Source organism: Petaurus breviceps, unplaced genomic scaffold, assembly GCF_028583685.1.
Source record: "Petaurus breviceps papuanus isolate PSGF00001 unplaced genomic scaffold, PetGlider_PUasm1.0 90459, whole genome shotgun sequence".
NCBI classification, from domain to species: domain Eukaryota; kingdom Metazoa; phylum Chordata; class Mammalia; order Diprotodontia; family Petauridae; genus Petaurus; species Petaurus breviceps.
Window position 1 is genome coordinate 2,608,254 of NW_027187259.1, and position 12,507 is coordinate 2,620,760.

Genomic DNA, 12,507 nt, shown 5'->3' on the forward strand with positions numbered 1-12,507 from the left:
AAGAATGAATAGCCACATGCAAAACAAACTTCCTGATTCTGAAAGGGGGGATTAAAAGGGAAAAAGAAAAGAAGGTGCCCATCAATTGGGAAATGAAAAGGGAAGCAACTATTCATCTTCCAAATTAAAAATGCATAGATTCTTTTTATTTCAATATAAAAACCTTTCAACTCCCAAGAAGCCAATAAAAGCCAGTACATGCCCAATTCCTCATGAATGGGTGGGATGTCCCACAAATAACTAGTTGAGTTCAAATTAAGAGCAGAAGAATGAAAGGATGCACCAAGTTGACCCTCCAGAGCATGGTGGCCCAAGCGCTCATTTCACAAGGTTCGTGCTGCTTGAGTCAATGGTCAGGCCAAAAAGCTGCTTGGGAAGTCTCCAGGAGAGGCATTCTATGACACCTGGAAGAAGCCATCAGTAGGCAAACATTTCAAGGAAGAGATGAAGCTCTGTTAGGAGCCTAGATGCCAATTCCAACTTAGACTAAGGTTGTGTGAAAGGATAAGCTAGGGGTCAAATGTCTATGTCACCAGAGCTCAGAACAAATCTCACTCACCAAACTTGAAGACCTCTACACAAAGAAGCAAGTCAAAACCTGTTTCTATCCTCCAAAAATTTTCTGCCGTCCTCAAGGCACTAAGTCCTTGGACCCTCCCTAATTTTCGGGAAAAACACTCTGGGGTCAGCCTTTTAAGAGAAAAAAGGTCTTCTTTGATTAACACAGCATTTCATACTTTCCTTTACTTTCCTCTTCACCAAGCAATGGCTGGGCAGTGCTTGCCCTTGTGTACAGGCTGTATCCCATCCCTTGCCCCCCACAGGCCAGCACAGGGATGATTGGCATTGTTAACTTCCTTTTTTCTCACCTGTAAGGAAGTAATAGAAGCTGAATGCCCCTGAAGGACAGCAACTGGTGCACAGGTTTGGAGACACCATACTCTGATCACTTTATCACAGCTGCCAGCGGCAAGAAGCGTGTTTTCATAGTTGACAGCCATGTCAGAAATTTCAGCAGAATGCCCCCGTAGTGTAGAGAGGAGCCGCCCATCATCAGTAGCCCAAATTTTTACCAAACAGTCATCTGAACCCTGTAATTACAATCGACACAAAATAGTACAGGTAAGAAGAAACAGTTAATGGACACACAAAAGGAGAGTAGCAGCCATTTCAATAGAGCTCAAAGGCTTGCTCATTTGACCCTTTCGTGAGGTGGGTACTATAGGATTCTTATCCTCATTTTATAGAATAAGAAACTGAAAGTTAGCCTACCTGTAATCTACCCAGCCAGTAAATCCTGCTGAGGTAATTGCCAACACAGCTGATTCCTAAGCCAGTGCTCTGTCCACCGTACCATCCTGGAGTCTCCAAGTATTAGGGTTTTGCTATTTCTCCCCCAAAATAATCAAAGCAGCACTTTTTGTTGTTGTTGTAGCCAAGGACTGGAAACAAGGTGGGTTCCCGTCAACCAATGGTCAGTTGAGTCAATTATAGGCATATTAATTTAATAGAATATTATTGTAATATAAGAAATAACAAAAGCAGGAGTGGCTAGGTGGCGCAGTGAATAGAGCACCGGCCCTGGAGTCAGGAGAACCCGAGTTCAAATCCAGCATCACACACTTAACACACTTACTAGCCGTGTGACTTTGGGCAAGTCACTTAACCCCAATTGCCCTCCAAAAAAAGAAAAGGAAAAAAAAAAAAAGAAATAACAAAAGCAAAAAAACAAAGACTCAGCTGACTCTTTACCTCCTATAAAAAGCCTGGCCTGATTTCTTTTGTCTCCATCTCCTCCCCCCACACCAAACTTTTAATTAATTTGTTTTTTTATCTGTTTTGCATAGACTTATACAGGCACTATTCTGAACTGATACATGAGGAAACAAGCAGAGCCAAGAGCAAAAATAAAATGACCAGAATTAACTGAAACAAAAAGACTGCAAGAGGCTTGCACTCCAATGTGGTGATAAACAGGGAGAACACAAAAATCAAATACCTTTCCTCTCTCCAGAGAGCTGGATGGTGATAGGGTGGCTGTTTTGATTACTTAACTTTTTTTTTTTACTTTGTTATAACAAAAAGTTTAATGGAGGAAGCAATGCAAACAAGTGGGAAGTCAATAAAACTTAGTTTAAAAAAAAGAATATGATTATAGACCAGTTCTCCTTTAGCTTTCCTGCCCTTATCATAAAAGCACAGAATCTGAGATCTTGAAGATATGACAGACTAGTAACAGACTAGTCACCCTTGAAGACTCCAAAGGAGGAGGCCTCCTCAGACAGCTCCAAACGCCAACACTTCATTACACTTGGTCTAAATCAGCCAAACCTCTCTGAGGACAAACAGGAACGGCTCTAATCTCTTCTTCCCCATGGTAGCCTTTCAAATACTTAAGAGACAGACACTGGGTCCCTTGCAAATTTTCTCTTAAGAACAACTGAAACACATTCAGAGCTATGATCTTTATTATTAACTTCAAGCTTGACTAATTAGGTATAAGGATCACATATAGCTGTGGATTTACTAAGAAAAACTGGTAATCAACATGTTATGTGAAAAAAAAAACAACAGAAAAATGCATTTAAGAAACAAATGATATGAAATAAAGTTTTCATCATAGAACTATCAGGGCTTGCATGCATTTAACATTTTAAAATTAAATTTTTCCAAAGGAAGAAAATATTGATTGAGAATATAGAATATAGAATAACTGATGAGGGGAAATCAAAGTGAGTTTCTATGAACATGGTGCTTATGAAAACATATTTGCATGAAATCTACTTTCTTGATAAATTGTGCGTATAACATGGTATCATAAACTTTAAACTCACTGTGAAAATTCTTCTCCCACTTCGGTCAAATGCTACACAGTAGACAGCTGATAAGTGACCCAGAATTCTCTTGTGCATCTTCATTTGTTGGTAAGAAGATGAAGGGAATATATGGCTGAAGCGACCACATCCAGTTAACTGTCTGGCAGAAGTGATCGTTACTGGAAAAACAAATTGTAAACTGATTTTAAACTTATCTCATGGTATTGTTAGGAAATAAGATTCTATTATCATCTATGAGAAATGTTGACAAAACAGGATGCACAACACACTATCTCACCCACTGGTAGGTCCAAAAGTACCTTTCAAATGTTAGAAATCAATAATCTGAAGGTCAGTTTTTGTTCCCACTCAAACATCATATTCCCATATCCCCATGATTCTTTTTCTCAGGTTTCTCCTTTTTTTTTTCCCGTGCGGTCCAGAACCTGGTCAAGTTCAAGTATGTAATCTAACTATCCTAACATGTGGGACTTCTAGGACAGGACTAAGTTTTATCAAAAGGAGTTTCATGCTATTCAAGTTACAGTGGCATAGGCTGCAAAGAAGAAATAATCTCTTCTATACCTTCCTATAGTCATTCCCCATTCCTACGGGTCCTACCTCCCCAATAGTAGGCCTGCCTATTATCATCTTACATGACATCAGCAAAATACTTCCCTTATCTGGGTCTCAGATTCCTCATTTCCAGCAAACAGGGGATGGGTAAACAAACTGTGGTATACAAACATAGTTGAATATTAAGCCAGAAGAAATGAGAAAAATTAAATATAAGTAAATAAGAAGCACTGCAGAGAGGAGGGAAAAAAGTATTATCACACCCCAATGTACAGATGGCAGACAAAAGCACACAATAGTGGCAGTTACAGAAAAACACAGGGAAAGATAGTTTAAAAAGAGATGCTGAAACTAAAGGGTAAGTAACTATTGCTACTATCTTATTAAAAGAAAATTGTGGATTTTTTTTTTTTTTGCTTTTTGGAGGGCAATTTGGGGTTAAGCGACTTGCCTAAGATCATGTGGCTAGTTTTTGTGTTGAGTGTCTGAGGCCACATTTTAACTCAGGTCCTCCTGATTCCAGGGCCGGTGCTCTATTCACTGTGCCACCTAGCCGCCCCTGGATTTTTTATTTTAACCAAAGTATAGTGTTGGATATGAATTCTTGAAATTCTTGATTGTGTCTGATTGATGGGTCTGGTTTTATTTTTGTTAATGGTTATGGATTATGAATGAAGACACTGGCCCAGATGGCATCCCAGGCTCCTTCCAAAGCTCCACTTCCACATTTGTAGAATGGTGCCTAGAGTGAGAGGGACCTTTCCTCTTCCAGCACTACATCCACCCACTTTGGGGCTTTTCCCCAAATGGCTGGCTGGCTATGCAGTCACAGACTTCAGTAATTCAATGGATTCTTCTCTGGCTCTGACCCACAAATCCTTTTTTGTTCTCTACCCTTATCCCCCAGACTCTTTGATATGGGCTCTGTCAGGATGCATCAGGAAAGGGACAATGACCCTTTGGTGACAGGACAGCTTAGCGCATGCAGCCAGTTCTGATAGGTCCAACTCAGAGGCACTACACTCAATTCTGTGTGCCACATTTTAGGATGGCCACTGAAGAGACAGGATATGACATCACATGAGCAAGAGCTGCAGGACCAGAGGAAAGAAGACCTTTAGGGTAAACATATCCTATCTTCAGTTTTTAGAGAGTAATTATCTGAAAGAGGGATTGGCCTTGTCCTATTTAGCCCTTGAGATCAGCAATAATAGCAACAGAATAAATATCAATGAGGCAGATTTAGGGAACAAGGAAAAACTCCTCCTAATAAAGAGAGTGGCTCTAAAGTGAAATGGCCTGAGCTGGTTGGATGACCTTTGAATGGAGATCTTATAGAGAACTCTATACAGGTTCGTATTGGATTAAATGACCTCTAAATTCCCTTACAAGGGCTAAACTCTATGACAGATAGTGATTCCATTTTACAACAAAAGAGCTGTAATGGGAATGCAAATTTGGAAGATCTTCCCTGCCCCTAGCCTAAAGTGCACCTAAAGCCTGGGGTGGGAGGCTTGTTTTTCAGTAAATACTTCTTGATTGGCCAGTGAGTCAATAAGGTTGTTACATTCTCTGAGCCAGGAGAAGGGTATATAAACCCTGATTTGAGGCTTTGTTTTGGGGGCTCACTTTGAGAAGTGTTCTGTGATTTGATCTGTATTCTGGGAAGCCGTTGTCCATGGCCACCCCCCCCCCCCCGGATTTGAAAAACCCAGATGTGGAAACCCAGATGTTGACTGGGTATGGATGTAATGGTTGGACAGTTTGGAAATCTGTCTACTTGATCTGTTTCTGTCTTGATAATTCTGCCTGTATACTTTGAAGTTCGGGGTGCTGACCTTTTCCCCTGAACAAGGTAAACGATATATGTCTGACTGATTAAAGTAAGCTTGTTAACCCATTTTGAGTTGCTTTCCTTTAACAAAGCAGATCCAAGAACCTGTGGTGGCAGCAAACCCTGAGGATGTGCTTGGGGTGCTTGCTGCCACAAGAGCCTAAATCATTTCTTAGCATGTTTCTGTGTTTACCTTTCCTCATTTTTAAAAATAATCATCCCCTGGCTCTTTATATGTCAGTATTCAGCAGCCTTAAACAGACAAACTTGCCCTCCCCACCCCTCCCAATTAGACTTTTGGAAAGGGACAGTCTTTTGCCTCTTTTTGTATCCTGAGCACTTAGCACAGTGCCTGACACATACTATGTGCTTAATAAGAGTTTACTAATTGACTGGAACCCACCGTATGGCCCCCTACTACATGCAGGATGTAGCTCCCCATAAATATGTCCCTAATTCAGAAGTACATAATATGACTGCATATTAAAAACAAGTACTCCCCGGCACAGGGAAATTCCCCCATTATAACCTTTAAAAGAATTAAGCTACCATATTTACATTTCAAACTAAATTCCTTCAATTCATGGTCATCTCAAGTTGAAAAAGCATTCTGTCACATGGTGGGAAAAATGAAGTATAATAATAATTATAATAATTATGAAAGCTAACATTTATCTAGTGATTATCATGTACCAAGCACTGAGCATAACACTTTCAAATTATCATCTCATTTGATCATCACAACAACCTGGGAGGTAGGTGATATTAATATCTCCACTTTACAGATGGAGAGAAAAGCAAAGGGGAGTTAAGTGACTTGCCCAGGGTCCCACAGCTATTAGGTGTCTGAGGCTGAATATGAACCCAGGTCTTCCTAACCGCAGGCCCAGCCCTCTCTCCACTACACCATCTAGCTGCCCAACCCCAACTCTAATTCCAAGTACCATTATTCCTGTCTTATACAAGGCCAATTTAGGGCAAGACTGTGGTCCTAGCTAAATCCTAACACTTGTCACAATCAAAATTAGAAGTTAATCAACTTTTCAAAAGGGAAATAGTAAGAGAAGACTTAGCTGCCCCTAATAAGCTCAAAAGTTCACATCTCCAGGTCCTAGGGTAATAAGAGAATGAGCAGGTATGATTAATGAGGCACTTGCAGGGATTTTAGAAAGCGTATTGAGAACTCGGGAGGTACCAGAGAATTGGAGAAGAGTGAAAACGTTATCCTACTTTTTTTTGGCTTTTTTTTTTGTCTTTATTAAATTGTTTACTCGTTATCCTACTTTAAAAAAAAAAAAAAAGGACGCTCCAGTAATGTACAATCTATAGGCTAGAGAGCTTGATCTGCATTCTTGGCAAAGTTCCAGGATGAATTACTAAAGCATGCTTATTGGATAACTATCCTAAAAGGAGGGAGAGATCACAAAGATGACTTCCAAAACCCCGCATCATAACACACTAACCTTATTTAATTTTTTTAACAGTTCTGAGGTTGGGAACCTTACTGGCAAATGGGGTTATTGCACTGGACACTGAGTTGGGTAGAACTGGGTTCAAAGGCTTATACATGGGACTCTCGGAGTCATTGGACCTCCAGAGCCTAAGGATCCTAGATGCTAAAAGTGAGCATAATAACAGTGCTAAATTCATGAGGTAGTTGTGAGGATCAAATGAATTAATATGTAAAATCCTTTGAATACTCTCTTATTAAGATTCTGACACCTCAGCAAGACCAAGCCCAGGTTCTGCTGAGGACTCCACTGCACTGTTTCTCTGAGGCCCAGCCTGGCTGGCAAAGTATCACTAGTAGGCCAGCCACTTGTGATAAATTATCTGGCCAAAGAAACCCATCAAATAAACAGAAACACAAAAAGACCTTCGGTCCTATCCACAGCCTTCCGTTTCTTGACTGAAAATGGCAGAGCGCCAAAAAGGGGCCAAAGTGTGCCAAGAATGCCAGGTTTAGACTGGCTACTGGTACTCTTAACTGGGAGAGCCTTGTCTCATGATAGATTAGACATAATGCAGGAGCAAATGAATCCTCCCAACCCTGACATCCTGGCTATAAATGAAACCCAAAACCAAAAGGAAGCAATAGCAAAATCAAAAGATGCTTCATAACTTCTCAGGAAAAGAAGGGAGTTGGTAAAGTTGACTTTTTCATGTATCCAAAGGTGTCATTTTATAGAGCATTTAAGCAGTGATTATTGATAAGCATTTACAGGAAGATAACATCTGGTGCCGAGCTGAGGATTGGGATGGGAAATTCTACAAGTACTTGATAAGACCCATCTCCAAAGTGAATTGACAAAGACTTTAATACCCAGTGACTCCAATGTAAAGGTGGGAAGAAAAGGCAGGTCAGTGAAAAATATGCTAGAAATAATTGTTTAAGAATAGAAAAGGGGAGGTCAAAAGTGTGTTAGCTGTACAGAAGTCCCACATTCACAGATCATTCAGGAAAAGGCACCACAACATTGTAAACAAAAGGAGAATCGAAATGAAGCTGAAAGCCATGGCAATGTAATGACTTCTTATCCCAGAGAAGAAATGGTTTGGCTTAACAGGTTTTGGGGGGTTTTTTGGGCGATGGTGGTGGTGGTGGCGAGGGGTAGAATAGGAGAACATCTAAGAATACTGAGATTTCAAAAGGAACCATAATACTATTGAAAAGAGAGTCAAGAGGTCTTTGAGGCATGACAAGCCTCAAATATCACCCAAAAAAATTGGCAATGAATTATATTCTGACAGGAAGCAACTGGTTATAATCATAGGAAGTTAAGTCCCAATCAGCTATCTGGATATAGTCATGTCTAACAGAAGCATCAAAAAAAATATCAACACTGACACCAAACTGAAAAAAAAGGAGAAGACAATGTTCTATAATCACTCCAAACTGGTCAGTTTTTTTTAAACCATCAAGATAGAAAACCAGGAAATGGACAAAAGACACATCAACACACATGAGAGGCATTTCTTTCCTAAGGAAGTTTGACCATGTATGCCAATCATTTATGACCAGGAATCCAAGAAGTACAAAGCCAGCAAATATTTGATCACCTTGCCAAGCAGAGAAAGAAAGAAGCCTAACTATTCAATCTTGCAGGAGATTGTAGATAGATATCAACAGTATAATCCCATAAAACAGCAAGAAGCAGTTCAGATTCAAACAAGCCTGGCAAGAAATCCATCTAAATAAAATCATCCCATATTTAAGGATGAAATTGGAAAGATAACAAAAAAGAGAAACGATCTGTAAAGATTTCTTATGCCTTTCCTCTAACAATGGATAATGGAGCCATCACATTTGTACACCAACATTAAAGTCCCCAAAATGCTGCATGAGGATGTAAAAGTTGTACTTTTTAAAAAACAAAAAGCAAAGAACAGCTGGATAAGACCAAATATACATGGCAAGCACCAAAGCTACTAACACAATTTTGAGGGTAATGACGTTTATAAAACTGTGTATGAATAAAGGCAATCAAAACAAAATGGTGAAGAAATAATGTTTACCAACCTACTTTCCGGTATCTACCCATTTTCATGAGAACAACAGACATACTCACCTAGGGCATCTTTGATTAAGGTATGATAAGGGAACTGATAAGATTTTTGCAAATAGTACCATACAGACAATATCGTTATAGTCACCATAGACTGAAAGGTACAAAAAATAAAAAAGATCTCACTGTGTTTATTGTTAAGGACTAGAAGAAAGCATTTGATTCAATAGAACAAAGACTCTTCTTCAATAAAACTTCATCAGACAGATATATAACCAGAAAAGGGAGTGGTAAAGAGCAAGGGAAAATGGAGAGTCTGTTACTTCCCTGGTATCTACCTGGTGTCAAAAGATCTAAATGAAGGAGGCCCTTAAGACCTTTATTTATTTATTTATGGGTAGGCATGGATGGATTGCAATCTGCTGTTACTTCAGGGAGTATCCATATTGAGGAGATATCAAAAACATTGAAAAGTACTAGGTTGATCTACTAGGTCAGTAGACTGCTGTGTTAACATTTACCAAGATTTTAGCAAAGCATTTCCAAAAATCTTTTGACAAAGTGTCTTGTGGCAAAGATGGAGAGATGTGGTTAGTGCCCACCTGGAAAGATTCAGAATTGGATGAAGAATAGCCATTAAGATGACAACAGAATTCCTTATGTCCCACCCCACAAAGCCTAGATCCCTTTTCCACTTACCTATTTCTGTTAAAAGTTACCACCATTCTTCGTATCACCTATTTGCACAACTTCAGGGGCATCCTTGACCCCATACATTCACCTCCCAGAACTAGTCAATTACCAAACCTTTTTGATTCTACATTTAGTAGGACTCGTATCCAAACAATAGTTCCACTGCACTCTTCCTTCCCTTATTAGACCACACTGGTTCAGGTCTAGGTGCATATTTTTTAAAACTACATTGAAAAGGTTAGAGCATGTCCACAAAGAGGTTGGTAAGTGGCCTAAAGATTGTGTCATACCAAGATTGGCTGAAGGAACTGGAACTGATCTAAAGAAAACCTATGAGGGATCTGTCTTCTAACTGTCTTCAAGCTGTTAAGTGGAAGACTTGTTTTGCTTGGCCTGAGAGGGCACAAATAAGAGCAACTGATGGAATCCGCAAGGAGGTTAAATAGGTAAGGAAAAAAAGAGATGTACTTAAGCAGAATGAGGCCTCCTGAGGAGGTACCTTCAAACAGTGTCTGGATGGACTGCTAGACATGCCACAGAGGTGATGCATATTTAGCTATTCACTGGTCTAGGCAGGACTGCAGCGGATAGAGTGCCAGGCCTGGAGTCCGAAAGACAAGAGTTCAAATCTGACCTCAAACACTCACTAGCTGTGTGATCCTGTAAAATGAGCTGGAGAAGGAAATGGCAAATCATTCCAGTATCTTTGCCAAGAAAAACCCGAAATGGGATCATAAAGAGTCAGACAAGACTAAAACACCTGAACAACAACAATAATCACCGGGAAGAAATAGCCTGGGAGATGCTCAAGCCTAGAGGCTAGCTTTCGAGCAAAGTAAGAGCCACTGGCTATTTTAAGTCAACAAAAATGAGGGGGAAGACTTTAACGAATGAAGAATGGAAAGTGATCAAATCTTTGAGGGCAAATATTGACATAGAAGCTAAGAATGTCTATAATCCTTGAAATTTCCAAATCCCCATGTTTCCTCCTTTATGGGTACTAACTCAAAGACAAAGTGTCTCCAGGTACCAATCCACTTTGGTGAGGAGCTAGGCTGGTGCTAGACAGCCAAATCTACCCTCGAAACTCTGTGGAGATTGGTAGGCCCTGACGGAATTTGTACTTTGCAGACACAGCCTGTAAGAATCCAGATCATATCCACTCCCAGGCATTCCAGAAGGATATTAGTGTCAGGCATCGAGTAATGATGAGAACAAAAGAAATAACTAGCAGCAGAGTACACATGTGATCATTTCACCTTCTTTCCATAGATATTTGAAGATGTTATTGCCCTCCAAAAAAAAATATTAATGGGCTTCACTCAGTAGCCATTTCCCATCCTGTCACCCCCTACAGGACACAGCCCAGAAAAAAAGTAGAGAAAAGAATCCCTCCTCTGGAGGGTCACAATGCTTTCCCTCAGATAGGACAAACCTCCTTTGTTGTTAGGTCCCCACCTTGAAAACATTCACTGGGACTACTTCTACTTAGCTCTAGCCACCCAGTACAGCCTGTTGTTACGGAAGTACATTTGGGACCAAGTGGGATTAGTTTCTTTTTTATCTTTGGAAAGGCTCAATTAGGGGCAGGGAATATTGATTTTTCTTAGCTTAAGTCAATTACTATAGCTAATTACTATAGTTCCTGAGTTCAAATCTGGACTCAGACAATTACTACTAGCTGTGTGACCCTGGGCAAATCACTTCACCCTATTTGCCTCAGTTCCTCATTTGTAAAATGAGCTGGAGAAGGAATAATCCAGTATCTTTACCAAGAAAACCCCAAACAAGGTCACAGAGTCAGACACAACTGAAAAATGACTGAACAACAAGAGTTAAAGGCCATAAAAAAGCATATAAGCAAATGCAAATCGTCTGAATTGACAACTACTTAAAGTAGGTACTACTTATCCATGTGTAAATCAGTAAAATCCTTAATAAATACAGAGCGTAAAAAAAGTTTTAAAACAAATACATATCTTTAATATATACATTACTGTCCTCCTTCCTCAGTCTAAAGATTTGTCAGGGAGATGAAAATCATAAAATATGTAGATCAGACTGATTGGAAGATAGTTTTGTTTTTACTAACCCTTACTGTTAGCCGTTGAGAAGAATATCAACAGGTGGTGTGGTAGCTGTGACATACACTGGAATGGGGAGCGCAACTTGCCTTGCCAAAGAGGCCTCAACATTTTTGGTCTCTTCCCCCAGTGGGCATGAATATAGTGTCTCTACGTTATCTTTGCTAAGAGCAATGGTTCCCAGGCTCGATAATAGGGCACTCCACACTTTACTCCATGAGGCACCTCTTTTAGTATGACTGCTAGAACTGAACTTTGCCCACAGCTGCTAATGGCTGAGCACTGACTAGTCAGGGTCAACTCTTGCCTCTGGCTGGCCTTTCACTGGGAAAAAATGGGACTTGTTCTTCTACTATGTGCTTCAAAGTGATTTTTTTTCTTCAGCGGTTTAATAGCATAGTCTTTTTCCTTCCACATAGTAAGTAAGCAAGAGGAGTGGGTCAAGGGCAAGAACCACTAGGCTGAAACATCGTTTTAAAAATTGTTTCTAATTACTTTCACTAAAACCTTAAGAAAGATTTGGACACCAGTTCCTCAACTTCCACTGTCATACAGCATAAAGAAATACTACAAATAAACAACTATCAAGATGAAGGCTGTACAAATAAAAGAGAAAAAAAAAATCAAAACGCTGGCCTAGCTTTGAAAAGATTTTCTAACTCCCACCTGTAGCAATTCTTCCAAGTTACAGAAAAGGTCTAAGAATTTGTAATCTTTGCAGTTTAGCACCACAGGAGAAAAGTAGCCTTATTCTGGTCACTATGAACTAGGAAGGAATTCTAGAGCATAGAACAGAAATGCTGCTCTAAGGTGATGCAAAATTTCCCCAGCCACAATTTTTCCAACTTTTTGGCATATGGATTTATTTTGCTGATTTTTAAAATTTGTTTCTTTTTTCTTTTAAAATTTGTTGTGAAGGACACCTGGGGGGCTGAGGAAAGAGGGCAGTGTGAAACTGAGGCAAATGTAAAAAAACAAGGTATCAATAAAAATCTATT

General features: G+C 39.8%; 1 protein-coding gene across 5 annotated transcripts in view; it reads right to left on the reverse strand.

Annotated features, from left to right (window-relative positions):
- The window catches only part of BRWD3 (bromodomain and WD repeat domain containing 3), a 133,569-nt gene that overhangs the window by 88,811 nt on the left and 32,251 nt on the right, over positions 1–12,507 (reverse strand). For all 5 annotated transcript variants that reach the window (XM_069062553.1, XM_069062555.1, XM_069062554.1 and 2 more), the window contains exons 7-8: positions 2,835–2,995; positions 870–1,091 (exon numbers count right to left, since the gene is read on the reverse strand). In XM_069062553.1, coding sequence (XP_068918654.1) covers positions 870–1,091; positions 2,835–2,995 — 383 coding nt within the window. The remainder of the gene's footprint in view (positions 1–869; positions 1,092–2,834; positions 2,996–12,507) is intronic.